We start from the raw sequence: 15,195 nt of genomic DNA, 5'->3' as shown, positions 1-15,195 counted from the left end.
TGGTGGTTTACACGATCTTTAACTTGGCATCAAATAGGTAGCGTTTGCGTTGCGTAGCTCGTCTGTATTTCCACTCCCGCTGGCATCTCTTTTGTGAAACGTCTCAGTTTGAACCTTTCGAGAACGCATTGATGAAGCATACGGTTATGTAATCGCATGAACGAAGTAGCTCTTCCATCCTCTTCCAAAGTCCAATTGTCGTCCGATCATCCAATGCAGTCAATGCTCCGCCTTCCACGCGTTTCCAAACCGAGCTATCGACTATTCACGACATCTTCAATCCGTCATGGCACTCCTTGGGATAGGCATCCACCCCTCATCGCCCGTTATACTGAAAGTTTCCCCGTGGACCTTTTCCGAATTGGGGCAAGCAACAAGATCATCTTGCGGGATTACCAAGTGCAGAAGAAACTTGGACGGACGAGCTACGATCTGCATATTCAAGAAGATGGCAAGGTGCACCCGAGGCCCGGTCCAAACTTCGATGGTAAGTGACTGCCTACCGTTTTCTCAATATTTAGTCCCGGGTACAAGTGGTCCCGACATGATGTTGACGCGACCCTCCCGTTGCTGCGATGGCATATATCGTGTGCATTCCGATGCACATTTGCGGTTCGTCTTTTCGTTGTAGGTCCAAATGGAGCATCTCTCCGCCCTAATGGCCCTATGATGCAGGAAGTTGTCCGCAACTTCCGAGGTCGCAACACCACCATTTACCTCGTCAAAGAAGGTAAACTGCTCTCTACCCTTCACCAGGTAGGTCGCTCACAGTTCGCATAGGGACTGCATTTCCGCCAGACTTTGTTCTCTTACACGAACATTCCGACCACTACTCCATGCAATGCACTCAGCCCATGACACTCCCCCAGCTCAATCGCCGGTTGACAGAATTCTTTCAGAATAACGGAGAAGCGATGACAAAAGCCGAGTTCTGCGAGCGATATCCGTTTGAATTATGATGGCTTTACATCTCTTCTTTTCTTCTTCGTTCATATCTGAACAACTACACTTGGACCCCATGACGACCTGTGTAAATGAACTGGTTGGGCCCCGCGCAGAATATTTTAGCGTGAAATGTATCGTATTGTAGAGCGGAGCTCCATCCTAATCCAGCACCCTTTCTCATCGTCAATCATAGAATCAACTCATGACACAGTTCCAAGATAGTAATTAATAAGGTCATAGTAGGTATAGGCGAGCATCTAAGCACCAAACATGATCTTCAAGTTCTCCAGACTCTCCGGGTCTGCTCCATCCGACCCTTTAGTGCCTCGAAACGCCTCCCTCACGAGCGCTGTCTTTCTTTTCTGTATCTCAAGAATTCTTCCTTCAATCGTATCTTCAATCTAAATAAGTTCATATGAGCATTTGTTCGAGATGAGACCAGGGACATTCACAATGAAATGTTTCACGTAGACAGTTTTTTCTTGGCCTATTCGGTGAACGCGATCGATTGCTGTAATTGTTGTTAGGTTGATCTGATGATAAGAAAGACTGAATTTACCTTGACTCTCAGTCGCTGCGTTCCACCAACAATCCATCTTGAGATTCAAGTGAGTTTACAAGTCCATACCGCCTTTCGTCCATGAAACATACCATGAATACATGATTAGCCGTCGTCAGCTGCAGTCTGCCGTCAGTGGAATCGCAGTACATATTTTGAGGAAAATTCACATTCAATCCCACACCGCCTGCCTTCAGACTGATAATCAGGACCTTTGGTCTCCTCGAAGGCTCTTTGAATTCTGCTACTGCATGAGTCCGCTTCTTCACATCCATCGATCCATCAAATCTGAACCAGGCAAGGTCCTCGCGCTCCAGGGCGACCTGAATGAGGTCTAGAAAAGATGTAAACTGTGAAAAGACAACTGCACGGAAGCAAGGGTCCTGATCTTGCAAGCGACCTGATTATACATCAACATGGTCCAGTCAGATAGAATTTGATGTTGACTTGAATACACACGAAGGTTCTGGATGAGTGCATCGAGCTTTGTCGAGGACCGAAAGTCATTGCGCCGCAGAATCACCTCAGGCAGGGCGCTCTGCGAACGCAGAGGCGAAGAGCTAGTGGGTTCATGTTTCCGTGGGCGAAACACCTCGAGAAGTTCATTCTCCTGCGGTCAAGGAGCTATCAGCTCCTATAATCACGTGTTGCTGCCAATGGACTTACCTTCACAGGCCCTCGATTGCACGTCGGACACCGGCCATCTTCACCTCGGATTAAGCATGACTCCAAGAAGCCGGTCGCACAATCTTTGCAACTGTCAACACTTGTGAGCAATGAGTAATCATCGAGCAGAGGCGTAGACGAACCAAGGATGCATGCAATCAGGAAACATCATGGGTACTTCCATAACATCCATACAAATAGGACATTCCTTTGCTTCTAGACCAGCATTATTGCTCAAATTCGTCAGTACGTCCTCTGCATACGTATTTCCACTCCCGCTAGCACTGTCTCCAGCTGCGTTTTGGGCCTGTGAGAATTGTTTAATCATAGAGTCAATGTCAATAGCTTTGTTGTCGCTCAACAACTCCGCGTTGCTATCTTCAGCAACTAGGTTGGGGTGGAGCACAGCTCGACGCAGCCTAAGGATGAATGAGTGCGGTGCTCTGAAGAATCGTTGGCTGACATTACCGCATCAACATGGCTAAGATGTGTGTATAATTCTTGTTGACAAGACCTTTGGCGTTAAGTTGATCAAAATTCTTCTTCGCCTTATCATATATTGAATCATAGATCATCCTCTCTGCCGTTGAAAATGGCAACATATCGACCGTTACCTGCGATAACAATCAGTTTAATACCGATAAGAAGTCTCGTTGTGCGAATATACCTCCTTCGCAGGCAACTCCACAATCCGCTTGCCATCACTATCTCGCATATTCTTCTCGCGCCGCAACAACACACTTTCCAGGATCACTTGAACGATTTCAATGGCCTTCGGGTCATGTGCCAAGAAAGGTAATGTGATGAACCTAAAATGAATGTTAGAAAGGTAAGAACAAAAAACAGATTCAAAAAAAAAACGCACGAGCGGAAAAACGTGTAGTCGGACCACGGGGAGAAGTCGAGGAATTTTCTAAATTGGAAAGATTGATAAATGATAGATCACAATATTTTGTAAGGCGTACAGCAGCGAGAAAAGGTCCTCTAGTCGATTGACGATCGGTGTTCCAGTGACAGCCCAGCGACGTCTTGCATGCAGCGCATAGACCGCCTTCGCTGTCTTGCTCAAGCGCGACTTACAATGATGGGCTTCGTCTATCACGACGCGAAGCCACTCCGCTAAGGGCTCATTTGAGTACTTGAAATGTAATAGAAAAGTCTATCTCACTTTTATATATCGGCGACGCTTTGTTCCCTGATTTCTCCACCTTCGCGTGTTCAGAAGCTAGCGTGCCATATGAAGTGATGACAACATTCATCACGCCTTCGGTATCGTCGTCGATCGCGGCATCAATGTCTGTGCGATTCTGGCCGTGCCAGACGAAGGTTTTGACTGTGCCGGGTTTGCTACATCGTTGGAGTTCCTCTGCCCATTGCGCCAAAAGCGACGTTGGGGCAGCAATCAGTGTCGCACATGGTCCCCTTGAGGACCCAGACTTCACTGAGATAGATTGAAAGGCATGGTCCAGTCGGACTTGACGTTTGCCAGATAATTTGGCATTGGGTTGGGAAGGCGTAGGGAGTGCGTCAGGGCCAGGATTCGTATGAATAAGGGACGATATCATGATCGTTTTACCCATGCCCACTGCGGTGAATCAACGTCAGTCCATGATATGATGCATAACATGACATGTATGCGCACTTTCTGGTGAAGAGAATTATACAGACAAATTTCTAGGTGAGTATCAATCAATAAGCATAGAATTGGGTTGTGCAATACCATCTCTATGGGGTCGAGGAGTGTTAGCATCGACCGCAGAATATAGATGAACCAACGCACGCGAGAATACCGCCTCTGCATCTACGCTCAGCTTTAGGGAATTCTAGACTCAATTCTCCCGAGTATGAATTGAAATAAAACGGCTGTTCTTCTTGCTCAAGATCTGTGATTCCATCAACAGTCTCGAGTGGAAAGCGATACCTGGACCGAGTTATCATATAAAAGAGCAGATAAATATCTTACACCGAGGGCTTACTCGCTCCAAAGTGGGTGCATAGAATCGGCTGCTCGTGCAGACACCAGGCCCATTTCAAGAGAATGCATCCAGCTATTCCTGGTCATTTGAGCAATATCATAGTCATCTACGGTTCACGTACTAGAGCGCCTGCTTTTGATATGGTCGTAGGGTGAATTGGAAGCTATCGGCCGGCTCCATCTCCGCGATAGCCTGATCATTCTGTTGTGCTCTGAATGAAGTCATGAGCCTTGAATGGGCGGACATGAACGAGAAAACTTGCCGTTTATAGATGAGATCGAGCTCGTTGTCAGCCAAGTCCTCATCCTCTTCCACCTCGACTTCCTTGCTGTCTCCGGCAGTATCAGTTTTGGCAGAATCCTTAGACTTAGGTTCCTTAGAATTGTTGTTCTTCCGGTGGCCTTGTGTCAGTTGTCGTAGGTCATCGTCACCCAGCTGACCATTAGCATGCTGACGAATTTTGGAAGCGTTGTTTCCGTTCACAAGCTTTAAGCCCACGGCATCCAATAGGCGCATCAATGAGCCTTTCCGTTCGCGAAGGCCTTGCTCTTCTGCAGTCTCCTGCCCTTGATTAAACATTGTTTTAGGACCATCTGCTGACGAAACTGTAAGTTGTTTGAATGCGGAGGCTTTGATGTAAATAGATAGTGAAACGACGAGATCTGCTCCGGAATGTAAGACTTGAGGACACTCGACCATCAAGCTGCCTCGGAAGTCAATGATCTCTGTGTATAGTTTAAGTTGATGGTCGAAAAGCTCCGTGTTCTTTACATACTAAGTTCAAGCAGTTTGCCGACCCAGACCGCAATATCTTGTGGGAGCCGGCCAAATTCTGAAGGTGTCCATAAGCATCGGTGAAGGCACGATCGTGGAAAAGCATACCAAATCCCTTCTTATTCGTTAAATGAACGACAGAACTTAGCTTCTTCTTGGCAGGCTTAGACTGTTGAGCCGCTTTGAACATGGTATCGATAGATAACTGCTTCTTCTTCCCTTGAGCACCCTTCCCATTTGAAGGAAGGCGGATCTTGGACGATGCTTCATCAACATTGTCGAGCTCGACGCAAATTTCGTCTCCATTTGTGATATAGCCCTTGCCTTTAACTGTGCTCCAAGCATTTCCGACGAGAAACGATCCTATATATGCGGAATGAAAGGGGGGTTTATTGTCGCTCTGGAGCGCAGTGGGAGATAGGCGGCGCTTCTTGGCTGGAGGATCTATATCTTCAGGAGCGGACACGGGAGATGAAGGTCTTGGGACGTGGGAAGATGAAGTACTCGACGCGCTCGAGAACCTCGGAGACGAGGCAAAGGGAGGTAAGTCGACCTCATCGCCTAGGACTATCATGGGTTCGTCCTCGTCATCCATGTAGACAGGCGTGGGCTTCGGCGTTTTGTAACGCGCTTGAGGCTTCTGGTCCTCGTCATCGCTTCCTGCGAAGAATAGTGGTCTCTTGGGTCGACCCTCTGAAGCGTTCGCTACGTCCGTTTCTCCCTCGATCATGTCCACGTCGGTAGCAGGCTCGGGAATTGCGGGCTCGATCAAATCAGCTTCATTGGCTTCATTGCGCGACCCTTTAAAGAAAGGAGAGCTTTGAGACATAGGTCGTCAGTCTCACCTCCACTGACGTTCAAAGTGTGCGTAGCGAAATGACGGACGCGTTCGTTGCGAGACGCGTCGAGCGCGTCGAGACAAACAACGATAAACACCTGCTGGTCAGCCAGATCTAACTACTGCATTTTCGACTTCGGGCATCGACAACAGTATACTCAAATATGCAGCGTCCTTTGCCTATGGTAGCTATCATTATTGTTGTCTGTGGCCAACAAAATCTTATTGTACATTGCAGCAACCTACCGTTGTCCTCCTCAAGGAGGGCACAGACTCTTCGCAAGGAAAAGGACAGCTTCTGTCCAATATTTCGGCGTGTCTTGCGATCGCGGACACGCTCTCCAGCACCCTCGGTCCTAGAGGTATGGACAAGCTGATCGTCAACGACAAGGGACAGGCTCAGATTACGAACGACGGTGCGACGATCCTGAAACTCCTCGAGATCGTTCATCCTGCAGCAAGGTCATTGGTGGATATCGCACGGGCTCAGGATGCGGAAGTGGGCGATGGCACGACAAGTGTGGTTCTGCTGGCTGCGCAGTTTATGAAGGAGATTCGAGGATACATTGAAGAGGATGTTAGTCCTCACATCATCATGAAAGGGTTCCGCCAGGCCTCTCAGCTGGTACGTTACTCGATTAATACTCTCAAGATTTTGTACGTGACCATATTCGATCAGGCGGTCGATCGCATCAAGGAAATCCAGGTCTCTGTTGATAAGTCTGACCCAGAGTGAGCGTGTTTCCACCATCGCCTCTCTAGATGGAGCTCATACCATTGTAGAACGTTCCGTTCCCTCCTGTTAAAGGTTGCTTCAACGTCCATGTCCTCGAAACTCATCCATTCCGAAAAGCCTTTCTTTTCAAAAATGGTTGTGGACGCCGTACTTTCCCTTGACCAGAAAGATCTGGACGAATCTCTCATCGGAGTCAAAAAAATACCTGGGGGCGGTATGCAAGATTCCCTCCTCATTGGTGGTGTTGCATTCAAAAAGACTTTCACCTACGCTGGTGCCGAGCAACAACCAAAATCCTTCAAGGACCCTTTGGTTCTTTCTCTCAACGTCGAACTTGAGCTCAAGGCTGAGAAGGACAATGCGGAGGTCCGGGTGGATGCTGTTTCCGATTACCAGGCAATTGTAGATGCAGAGTGGGAGATCATCTATCGGAAGCTGGAGGAAATCGAGAAGACGGGCGCCAAAGTTGTTTTGAGCAAGCTGCCTATAGGAGATCTTGCGACACAATGGTTTGCGGACCGTGACATCTTCTGCGCAGGCCGTGTTCCTGCTAGCGATCTGCGCCGGGTCGTGCAGGCGTTGGGAGGATCGATTCAATCCACAACTTCAGACATCAGCCGGGAGCATTTGGGCTCATGTGGTAAGTTTGAAGAACGGCAAATCGGTGGCGAACGGTATAATGTTTTCGAGGGGTGCCCCAAAGCGAAGACATGCACGTTACTGCTACGCGGCGGCGCCGAACAGTTCATCGAGGAGGTAGAACGCAGCTTGCACGATGCTATCATGGTTGTCAAGCGGGCTGTGAGGAATGGTGAAGTCGTAGCCGGCGGTGGCGCCATCGAGGTGTGTTACCTTCTGTATTCCTTGCCTATGTTTTGATCGCGAGCTGCGCTTTATCTACAGATGGAACTCTCTGCTTACATCCGGAAGCACGCACTTTCTATCCCAGGAAAGCTGCAACTCGTGCAGATCGCCTTCGCCAAGGCACTCGAAGTTATCCCTCGCCAGATCTGTGACAACGCTGGTCTCGACTCCACCGATATTCTGAATAAGCTTCGTATGAAACATGCCAACGGCGAAAGATGGTTTGGTGTCGATGTTGATGGCCCTGAGGGTGTCCGGGACAACATGGAGGCGTTCGTCTGGGAGCCAAGCCTCGTAAAAGTCAACGCGATCAGTAGTGCTGTGGAGGCGGCTTGTCTCATTATCAGTGTAGATGAGACTGTCAGGAATCCCCAGAGCGAAGCAGTAAGTGCTCACCAAATCCCGCTGTTGTAAGGGTGCTTACTTAGCCGTACTTTAGCAAACCGCAGGTCCCAAAGCGCCACCAGGGACCGCTGGACGGGCGCTCAGAGGCCGGGGACGAGGAGGAGTGCCGCGCCGATAGAAGAAAATTGAAGAAAATAAAAACATTCAGCAATGTAGAGTTCCATTTTTTTTTGTTACCATCGTCGAATCAATGCTGTACTTCTCATCACTCCTCATTGCAGTCGATGTTGAGAGTGCAGTAGGTCACGTGTCGAGACCGTCTCACCGTCTCATCGCGCCATCCGAACCTGAGTAGCGCAATACGACCAGCTGGTCTCATCTTTTCTTTTCCTTGTCCGAAATGTTATCTTTGCCGCCGGCGTTGGCGCACCTTATAATCAACTTGCTTCATGGACACACGATGTCATTGCCGCTCACTTTTACGACTGCCTCCTCTTACACCTAGGGCTCTCGTCTCATCTGCGAAGTGACCATGACCACAGTCCTTCCTTCTCCTAAGAAGCCTGCGTCATTGAACGAGAGCATTGACGAGAAGCAGGGCATCAAAGACAGCTCTTCGGACGAGCCGCCTCTGCATCTAGGCGCACCCATCGACGATCATTTACCTCTCTGGCAACGCGAAAAAAAGGATCTCGATGCTATCGCGACACAACCATCTGTGTTTGATGACCCAGTCATGTCGGAAGCGTATCGGCCACCAGCTCAATATGAGAATGCGCATCGTTTCGATCCTAACGCTCGGTGGACATGGCGAGAGGAACGGGTACGTTGACTTACTTGGACTTCTGTGACGCTCATTCTGAGTAGTGACATTCATTATGAAGGCTGTTGTTCGCAAGATTGACTGGAAGATCATGGTTTGGGCCTTCATCATGTTCTTCTCGCTGGACTTGGATCGCGGCAACATCTCGCAAGCAAATACCGACAATTTTCTCGACGACCTCAATCTGACCACTGATGATTTCAACTTGGGTAACACACTGTTCCGATTGGCGTTTTTGATTGCCGAGCTTCCTTCGCAATTGGTCTCGAAACGAGTAGGGCCTGATGTCTGGATTCCTTCTCAAGTGAGAGGGTTGGCCGATGAAACGTTGATTGTATGCTCATCAATATGAATACTTGCTAGATGGTATTGTGGAGCATTGTTTCTTGGAGCCAGTATTGGTTGTCGGATCGTCGTTCATTTCTAGCCACGAGGTATGTCTCCGCTTCATCCATATGAAACCATCAATCGAGATGCTCGTCTCAGGTTCCTGCTCGGCTTCCTTCAAGGTGGATTTATTCCCGACGTGGTCCTATATCTTTCTTACTTCTACACGAAGAACGAATGTAACTCCTGATTCATCGAAGCCTCGAACTTGAGCTGATAACCCACTTTTTCAGTGCCCATTCGTTTAGCTTTCTTCTGGGTGTCAAACTATCTCACGCACATTGTCAGCGCCTTTTTGGCCGTGGGCATCCTTCGTCTTCGAGGGCATAACGGCCGAGCAGGATGGCGATACCTGTTTCTCCTGGAGGGAGTGATGACTTGTTTGGTGGGTTTGATTTCGTTCGCGATGATGCCACCTGGCCCCACACAAACGAAGGCCTGGTACAGACCTAAGGGTTGGTTTTCCGCACGGTGCGTCCTTTCACCTCAAGTCTTGCTCTATCTATTGATGATCATACAGCGAAGAAGTCATCATGGTGAACAGGTAGGACGATACAACGAGCATAATCTTCTTTGTAACTTGCATCTAATTGTTGTCCCGCAGAGTTCTCCGTGACGATCCTTCCAAATCGGATATGCACAATCGTGAAGGATTATCTATCAAAATGATTTGGCAAGCCCTGAAAGACTGGACCATGTGGCCAATATATGTTCTCGGACTAGTGCACATGAGTAAATATTTTCCAGTTTTTCTCACTCTAGTATGTTGACATCCTACTTTAGTACCCGTCGGTCCTCCTCAGGTTTACCTCACATTATCTCTCCGCAATCTTGGTTTCTCGACCGCGATATCCAGCCTCCTCAGCATCCCAGCCTACGTGATTGGTATTTTGGGTCTCGTCTTCGCTGCGTACTTTAGTGAGATCACTAACAGTCGAGTGATGGCGACAATCATCCTGCAAATCTGGGCCCTTCCACTCCTAATTGCTCTGTACACATTCGACAAGAACACGTCTGAATGGGTGTATTTTGCCGTCGTCACACTAATCGTCGGTTTCCCATATGTACATCCCGTACAAGTCGCTTGGGCATCGCGAAACTCGTATAGCGTCCGAACGAGGACAATCTCAGCTTCGGTCTACAATATATTCGTACAGGCTGGTGCTGTCGTCTATGTGTGTCGATTTGCGATAGATGACTATTAGCAGTCCCTTGCGTTGCTCATGTTCTTTATCTAGGCCAATATTTATCGTACGAGCGACAAACCCTTGTGTAGGTTTCCAAACTTAATCATTTATTTATCAAATCTTGACGCTGTCATTTTTTTCAGACAAGAAGGGAAACCGCGCGCTGATCGGCGTCTGCGCCATGAACATTGTGATCTATATTGGCACCTACTTCTTTTACCAGACTATCAATAGAAGGAGAGACGGCACATGGAATGCCATGAGCCCAGAGGTCCGTGGCGATAACTGTAACGCCCGACACACTCATGTATGTTTTCCTATAGGAACGAGCAGAGTACATTGAAACCACAAAAGACGTTGGAAACAAAAGGCTAGACTTCCGTTATGCATACTAGCCGTCGCAATGACCGTTGCATGTGCTAGAGATGCATCTATGGCTATATATATCATCTACATTGATAGTTGCGTGCGAATCAATCAATTCAAAAGCATCCAATTATGAGTGATAGGGCGGAGACACGACAAGACATGAAAATGACAATGCGAAGTAATAAGGAGAAATGCAATAAACGAGGAATATCAAGCAACGGCAACGGACTCCTGGGATGTACTCCTCATTTGTGGAGACTGCCTCTTCTTGGTCCGCAACCGTGCTCTCCGCTCACTCTCCTTCGTCCTACTCTGTTGGTCTCTAGGATCTAAGAATTTACCCCCAACATCAACAAACTCAATCATCGGACGTCCCGAGGTATCACCACTCGTTGTAACAACCTTCCTTGCCCGGTTGTAATGTCGTCCAAGGTCATCTGACTTTTGGGCCCCATCTTCTTTCTTGGATTTCTTACCCTCAGTGCGCGCCTTGTCAATCATAGCGGGCAAGATAGGTTCCTGCACTCAAAATAAGGGCCCCGAGGCTCACTGATCATGAAAGATGACTTACACTGCCTTCAGCGACGGGTTCCCAAAACATGTGCTGGTATCTGGAACGAGCGGGATCATTACCGTCAACCTGATCCATTGTGTCTGTCTCGATGACGTTCAAGCGAGATTTGACCCATTGTTCATGTGTCGTGAACGCCTCAGCATCTGCTTTCACGCCGAGGAGTTTCTCCATCCCCGCGCGGAAACCTGTTTGTAGAGGTTTACCCTGAATGACAAGATTAGCACGAGCATTGATATCGAGGTGAGAAGGGAGAAATTTCAGATGGGGTTGAAATCGATATAACCAAGAGCCGAGTGATGTATGGCACACGATGGTCTTTCAGGTGCATTGACAAAAACGACAGCTCACCTCCTAGAAATTAACAAAAGAGCGCGGATGCAGGTCAGGACTACAACTCAAATGCTTCGCAGTAAGCTGTGATGATGAGTTTCAATTACCTATGAAATTGCAAACGGCGTCAGCAGAGTGATAGAATATAAAGAAGGTCAGAAATTCAGAATTTGTTAAATTTGTTAACCATGAATGTGTCTTCAAGACTAATCGATTTTTGTACTCATCACAAGCTTCTAATGCAGGGGAGCAGAGAATGGCAACGATGAAGAAGTTACGAACCTTGATCCAGTGGGCCTCCAGGCCTTTCAACCTTAGGATGGCCTCTACTCGCTTGATACTGAGATGGTACCGAGAGGCGAGATTTCGGACTGAGTTCGTCTCTGGGTTCGCCATGAATTGTCTGTACAAAGTGTTGCGAATGGACTCCGAGACCGGAGTAGGAGGCTGAAACGATGGATTCAACGGAAATGGCTACATGTAACATGTTAGCCAAGCCATATCTCATCAACCGTGATGAGCGACAGACGGACTCAACTACTTGATTTCCAAGCCAATTGCGGGGACGATGAGACTCCGCAAACTGCTTCCCCACAGTGCCTGCCCATTCCTTCCAGGAAGGATCCTTCGATACGGCACGACGTCCGCCTTCTTCATCTCCATCTTCGTCTGCTCTAGAAGGGCGTTCCTTACGAAGGATAGATGAAGAGGAGATGCTACGCGTGGAGCATATTGACCATCGCTGCGGTGCTTGTGAAAGAGCTGTTCGCAAGTGGGCAACCATTTGAGAAACGTAGCCCTGAGAAAAATTTGAGGCCATTCGGAGAGGCGATCACGTGTCCAGTTCAGGGCAGGTTTGACGCGTCAGTGGCTGCAAAGCCTAATAGGCACCTAAAGCTAAACGACTTGCTCAAATCTTGAACTCTCAGTAAGACGGGCTAAAAGATGGATTCACCTGAACTCCTCAATCTGCTCCGAGCATATTCCGCTCTAGTTCCTCCTAAACTCATCACGTTTCCTGCTGATCTACCCTTCACTCTTGTGCACGATTATATCTTAGGCTCGGTTCTGTTAAACCCCCATCTAGCTAAACACCCCCCATCCGCTTATTATCAGCATACGTTCTGGAGATGGGCTATCGGTCAACTAGAGGCTCTGATGGACGATAGCGCAAGTATTGACCAATTATATCCTCATCCAGGATTCAGGCTCATGATATCTGGATCAGGACTGCGAACTCGATGAACGGTTTTATGAGAGATACGTTACCATGCTATCCGTATCTCAGCAGACGTGAGCTTGAACAATACTCATTTGCGCCCGAGGTCTTGAATGCTCCGAAAAGACAAAGCAATATAGCTTCGCCTCCTCCGTCTTTCGTCACTCACTACTGGAAGTCCCCTTGGGTAGATCGAGAGTTACAGGCCATCACTGGATACGACACGGCCACTCTCCTTGAGTCTCGTACGATTATCGAAAATGGTACAACGGGGCTACGCACATGGCGAGCGAGTTTTGTTTTGGCGCAATACTTGATCTCACACCCCGGTATGGATCACGGCCCTTTTTCTGCCCATCTAGATTGATGTACATATTGCATATCAGAGCTCGTAATTAATAAGAACGTTCTGGAGTTGGGATCCGGGACCGGATTCCTAGGGATTATAATGGGGCGTTTGCAGATGCTCGACGATCAAGACAATGAATCAACGCTATGGCTCACAGATGCGCACGAGGACGTTCTCAAGAGATGCTGCAATAACGTCCATCTCTCATGTAGTATGTACCCTCGCAAGCAGAACCCGCCGCCGTTGATACGACGTCCCAGATATCTCGTCTCAACACAAGAACCTTCACACCCGAGTATTGGACTGGTCTGATGCACTCAATCATCACTCCTCTAAGCCACTTCTGCAGTTTTTCCGTGAAGCTCGTCTGGACGTTGTACTTGGAGCTGACCTGGTAAACACACCTTCGTCACATACTTATGAAAGATCTGTTCACTCTTTCACCTAGGTTTATCATCCTGACATCATACCAGCGCTGGTGTCTGTGCTCCATCTTGTGCTGACGTTGGACATACGTCGAACGGCGACCGTGATTCTTGCACTGACTGTACGGAACGAGGAGACATGGCAGATATTTTTATCGGCACTCGGTATGTCCCCCAATTCTTTTCGATTCGGTAACGCACAACCGACCCACACATCTCCAGAAGCGAAACACCTTTTAACAGAATTCATCGATCTCGCAACGGGCGACGAGAGCCCTTTCTTCCAGTTATTCGAAGGCATTGATCAAGAAGTCAAGGTTATCAAAATATTTGGCGATTGAATGTCTCTGGATGCATACGTCCACTCGTTGATGATTTCGTTCTTTTGTGGTCCAAGTCTACATGATGTTGGCAGATGCGTTGGTAGACCTCGGGGGATAGTTAATCACGTGGTTATTATGTTGTATCACATGATGGAAGCTCCTGTCGCGTCTCGGCTCGAAGCTATCTTAATCCTCCAAGCACTGACTTTGGTGCCCAATCTGGATGAATTCTAGAGCTTATTTCGCGTAGGAATGGAAACAATGTACAGCACCCACAAAGAATGGATATTCGACCCAGTGGTTTCATACTGAAAGATGAGTGTGCAGACTCTTGTATGTCTCGCGTGCATGTCCTCCCGAGACACTTACGCAGCATTACCCCATCAGTTATCACTGCCTTTCATTCACTTGTTGACCTATTTTCGTATAACTCGGTCGGAAGTTTCAGAGGACAGCCATATCTTCCGACACCATTGCTCAACGCACAGCACCCACTCAAGAGGCCCATGCGCGCTCTCGTATTCCTCCTATCCGTAAATGTGTATAAAAGGGGAGTTGAACTTCGTTTATTTTTCCTTCACCAATTCATTGCATTTACACACTCAATAACTACCCAACCAACCATCTATCTGCTATACCACTATTCACCATGAAGTTCACTGCGTCCTTCATCGCTGTCGCTGCACTCTTCCACGGCACCGCTGCCGCTCCTCAGGACGGTGGAGCTCCCCCCACACCCAACAGCCCATCGGGGACGTCTGCGACGTCTGCGGTGACCTGGTCCAAACCATCTACGTCCCCGGTGTATTCCTCCACCACCTCAACCTACTCATCTACTACATCGACCACTTCTCCGTATACAACCACCTCCGCAACCACGACATGGTATCCTTCGAGTACCTCTTCGTGGTATCCACCGTCCACCTCTTCGAAGCCCTATCCCTCGTCCAGTTCATATCCAGTTCCTTCATCGTCCCATTCATATCCCCCTCCCCCTTCGGGTAGTGCTACCCCTCCATACCCGTCAAACTGCCCTCCGAACCCAAATTCCAATCCCCTCATGATGTCGCTTCCTCTTACATATGACAATACGTACGACAATGGGTCTGGTTCTATGAACAGCGTCGCTTGCTCCAATGGGCCCAAGGGACTTGTGGAACGCTTCCCGACCTTCAGCGATCTACCCACCTTCCCCTATATTGGCGGTGCTTTCGCCGTCGGGTCATGGAGCTCGCCTAACTGTGGATCATGCTGGAGTCTCACCTACCCGCAGACCGGCGTCACGATCAAGCTGATCGCTATTGACACATCGGGCGTTGGTTTCAACGCCGCTCAGGCGGCAATGGACAAGTTGACGGGTGGAAAGGCGAACCAGCTTGGTAGGATCGAAGTCAACGCTTACCAGCTTCCTGCCTCGGAGTGCAAGTTGTAGAAAAGCATATTCTCCTTATTTACATTACATTACGGTCACAGATTGATTTTCACATATCATTATATCTTGGATTT

At 48.4% G+C, this 15,195-nt stretch overlaps 8 protein-coding genes across 8 annotated transcripts; 5 read left to right on the top strand and 3 right to left on the bottom strand.

Annotated features, from left to right (window-relative positions):
- Positions 1-222: 222 nt before the first annotated feature.
- HETIRDRAFT_305690 (uncharacterized protein) lies at positions 223-959 on the top strand (the record flags this gene model as incomplete). Its single annotated transcript, XM_009542547.1, has 3 exons — positions 223-487; positions 632-730; positions 781-959. The coding sequence occupies 3 exons, from the start codon at positions 223-225 to the stop codon at positions 957-959; spliced, it is 543 nt and encodes a 180-aa protein (XP_009540842.1).
- Positions 960-1,202: 243 nt separating this feature from the next.
- Positions 1,203-5,494, bottom strand: HETIRDRAFT_42460 (uncharacterized protein; the record flags this gene model as incomplete). Its single annotated transcript, XM_009542069.1, has 18 exons — positions 1,203-1,346; positions 1,398-1,456; positions 1,505-1,541; positions 1,597-1,623; positions 1,675-1,904; positions 1,964-2,114; positions 2,171-2,261; positions 2,314-2,589; positions 2,639-2,784; positions 2,838-2,979; positions 3,036-3,083; positions 3,136-3,289; positions 3,339-3,755; positions 3,943-4,091; positions 4,147-4,218; positions 4,268-4,871; positions 4,922-4,978; positions 5,029-5,494. 18 exons carry the CDS (start codon positions 5,492-5,494, stop codon positions 1,203-1,205), a joined length of 3,270 nt encoding a protein of 1,089 aa, XP_009540364.1.
- Positions 5,495-5,877: 383 nt separating this feature from the next.
- Positions 5,878-8,087, top strand: HETIRDRAFT_468541 (uncharacterized protein). The gene is made up of 6 exons (XM_009542546.1): positions 5,878-5,943; positions 5,997-6,383; positions 6,438-6,490; positions 6,542-7,337; positions 7,398-7,742; positions 7,798-8,087. The coding sequence occupies exons 1-6, from the start codon at positions 5,923-5,925 to the stop codon at positions 7,879-7,881; spliced, it is 1,686 nt and encodes a 561-aa protein (XP_009540841.1). The 5' UTR covers positions 5,878-5,922; the 3' UTR covers positions 7,882-8,087.
- A 148-nt stretch (positions 8,088-8,235) lies between these two features.
- HETIRDRAFT_58832 (major facilitator superfamily) lies at positions 8,236-10,564 on the top strand (the record flags this gene model as incomplete). The annotated part of the gene is made up of 11 exons (XM_009542093.1): positions 8,236-8,526; positions 8,588-8,830; positions 8,890-8,960; positions 9,013-9,092; positions 9,147-9,384; positions 9,434-9,457; positions 9,518-9,645; positions 9,697-10,088; positions 10,152-10,185; positions 10,244-10,371; positions 10,424-10,564. The coding sequence occupies 11 exons, from the start codon at positions 8,236-8,238 to the stop codon at positions 10,493-10,495; spliced, it is 1,701 nt and encodes a 566-aa protein (XP_009540388.1). The 3' UTR covers positions 10,496-10,564.
- A 115-nt stretch (positions 10,565-10,679) lies between these two features.
- On the bottom strand, positions 10,680-11,214 carry HETIRDRAFT_40883 (uncharacterized protein; the record flags this gene model as incomplete). The annotated part of the gene is made up of 2 exons (XM_009542022.1): positions 10,680-10,993; positions 11,043-11,214. 2 exons carry the CDS (start codon positions 11,212-11,214, stop codon positions 10,680-10,682), a joined length of 486 nt encoding a protein of 161 aa, XP_009540317.1.
- Positions 11,215-11,655: 441 nt separating this feature from the next.
- HETIRDRAFT_244643 (uncharacterized protein) lies at positions 11,656-11,838 on the bottom strand (the record flags this gene model as incomplete). The annotated part of the gene is made up of 1 exon (XM_009542545.1): positions 11,656-11,838. A coding segment is annotated over one exon (183 nt), but the record flags the coding sequence as incomplete, so codon positions are not given.
- Positions 11,839-12,318: 480 nt separating this feature from the next.
- On the top strand, positions 12,319-13,707 carry HETIRDRAFT_121411 (uncharacterized protein; the record flags this gene model as incomplete). The annotated part of the gene is made up of 6 exons (XM_009542544.1): positions 12,319-12,547; positions 12,733-12,921; positions 12,979-13,152; positions 13,202-13,335; positions 13,390-13,531; positions 13,610-13,707. 6 exons carry the CDS (start codon positions 12,319-12,321, stop codon positions 13,705-13,707), a joined length of 966 nt encoding a protein of 321 aa, XP_009540839.1.
- A 631-nt stretch (positions 13,708-14,338) lies between these two features.
- On the top strand, positions 14,339-15,100 carry CerPla2 (Cerato-platanin; the record flags this gene model as incomplete). The annotated part of the gene is made up of 1 exon (XM_009542543.1): positions 14,339-15,100. A coding segment is annotated over one exon (762 nt), but the record flags the coding sequence as incomplete, so codon positions are not given.
- Positions 15,101-15,195: the final 95 nt, after the last annotated feature.

Source organism: Heterobasidion irregulare, assembly GCF_000320585.1.
Source record: "Heterobasidion irregulare TC 32-1 unplaced genomic scaffold scaffold_01, whole genome shotgun sequence".
In the NCBI taxonomy this organism is placed as follows: domain Eukaryota; kingdom Fungi; phylum Basidiomycota; class Agaricomycetes; order Russulales; family Bondarzewiaceae; genus Heterobasidion; species Heterobasidion irregulare.
This window is presented reverse-complemented; position numbering and strand designations above follow the sequence as displayed.

Excerpts from the sequence above, each read along its gene's own strand:
- HETIRDRAFT_468541 (XM_009542546.1), top strand. The coding sequence starts at position 5,923 with ATGCAGCGTCCTTTGCCTATG. Across the intron at positions 6,384-6,437 it reads TCCGCCAGGCCTCTCAGCTG|GCGGTCGATCGCATCAAGGA; the intron begins GTACGTTACTCG and ends ATATTCGATCAG. Across the intron at positions 7,338-7,397 it reads CCGGCGGTGGCGCCATCGAG|ATGGAACTCTCTGCTTACAT; the intron begins GTGTGTTACCTT and ends CTTTATCTACAG.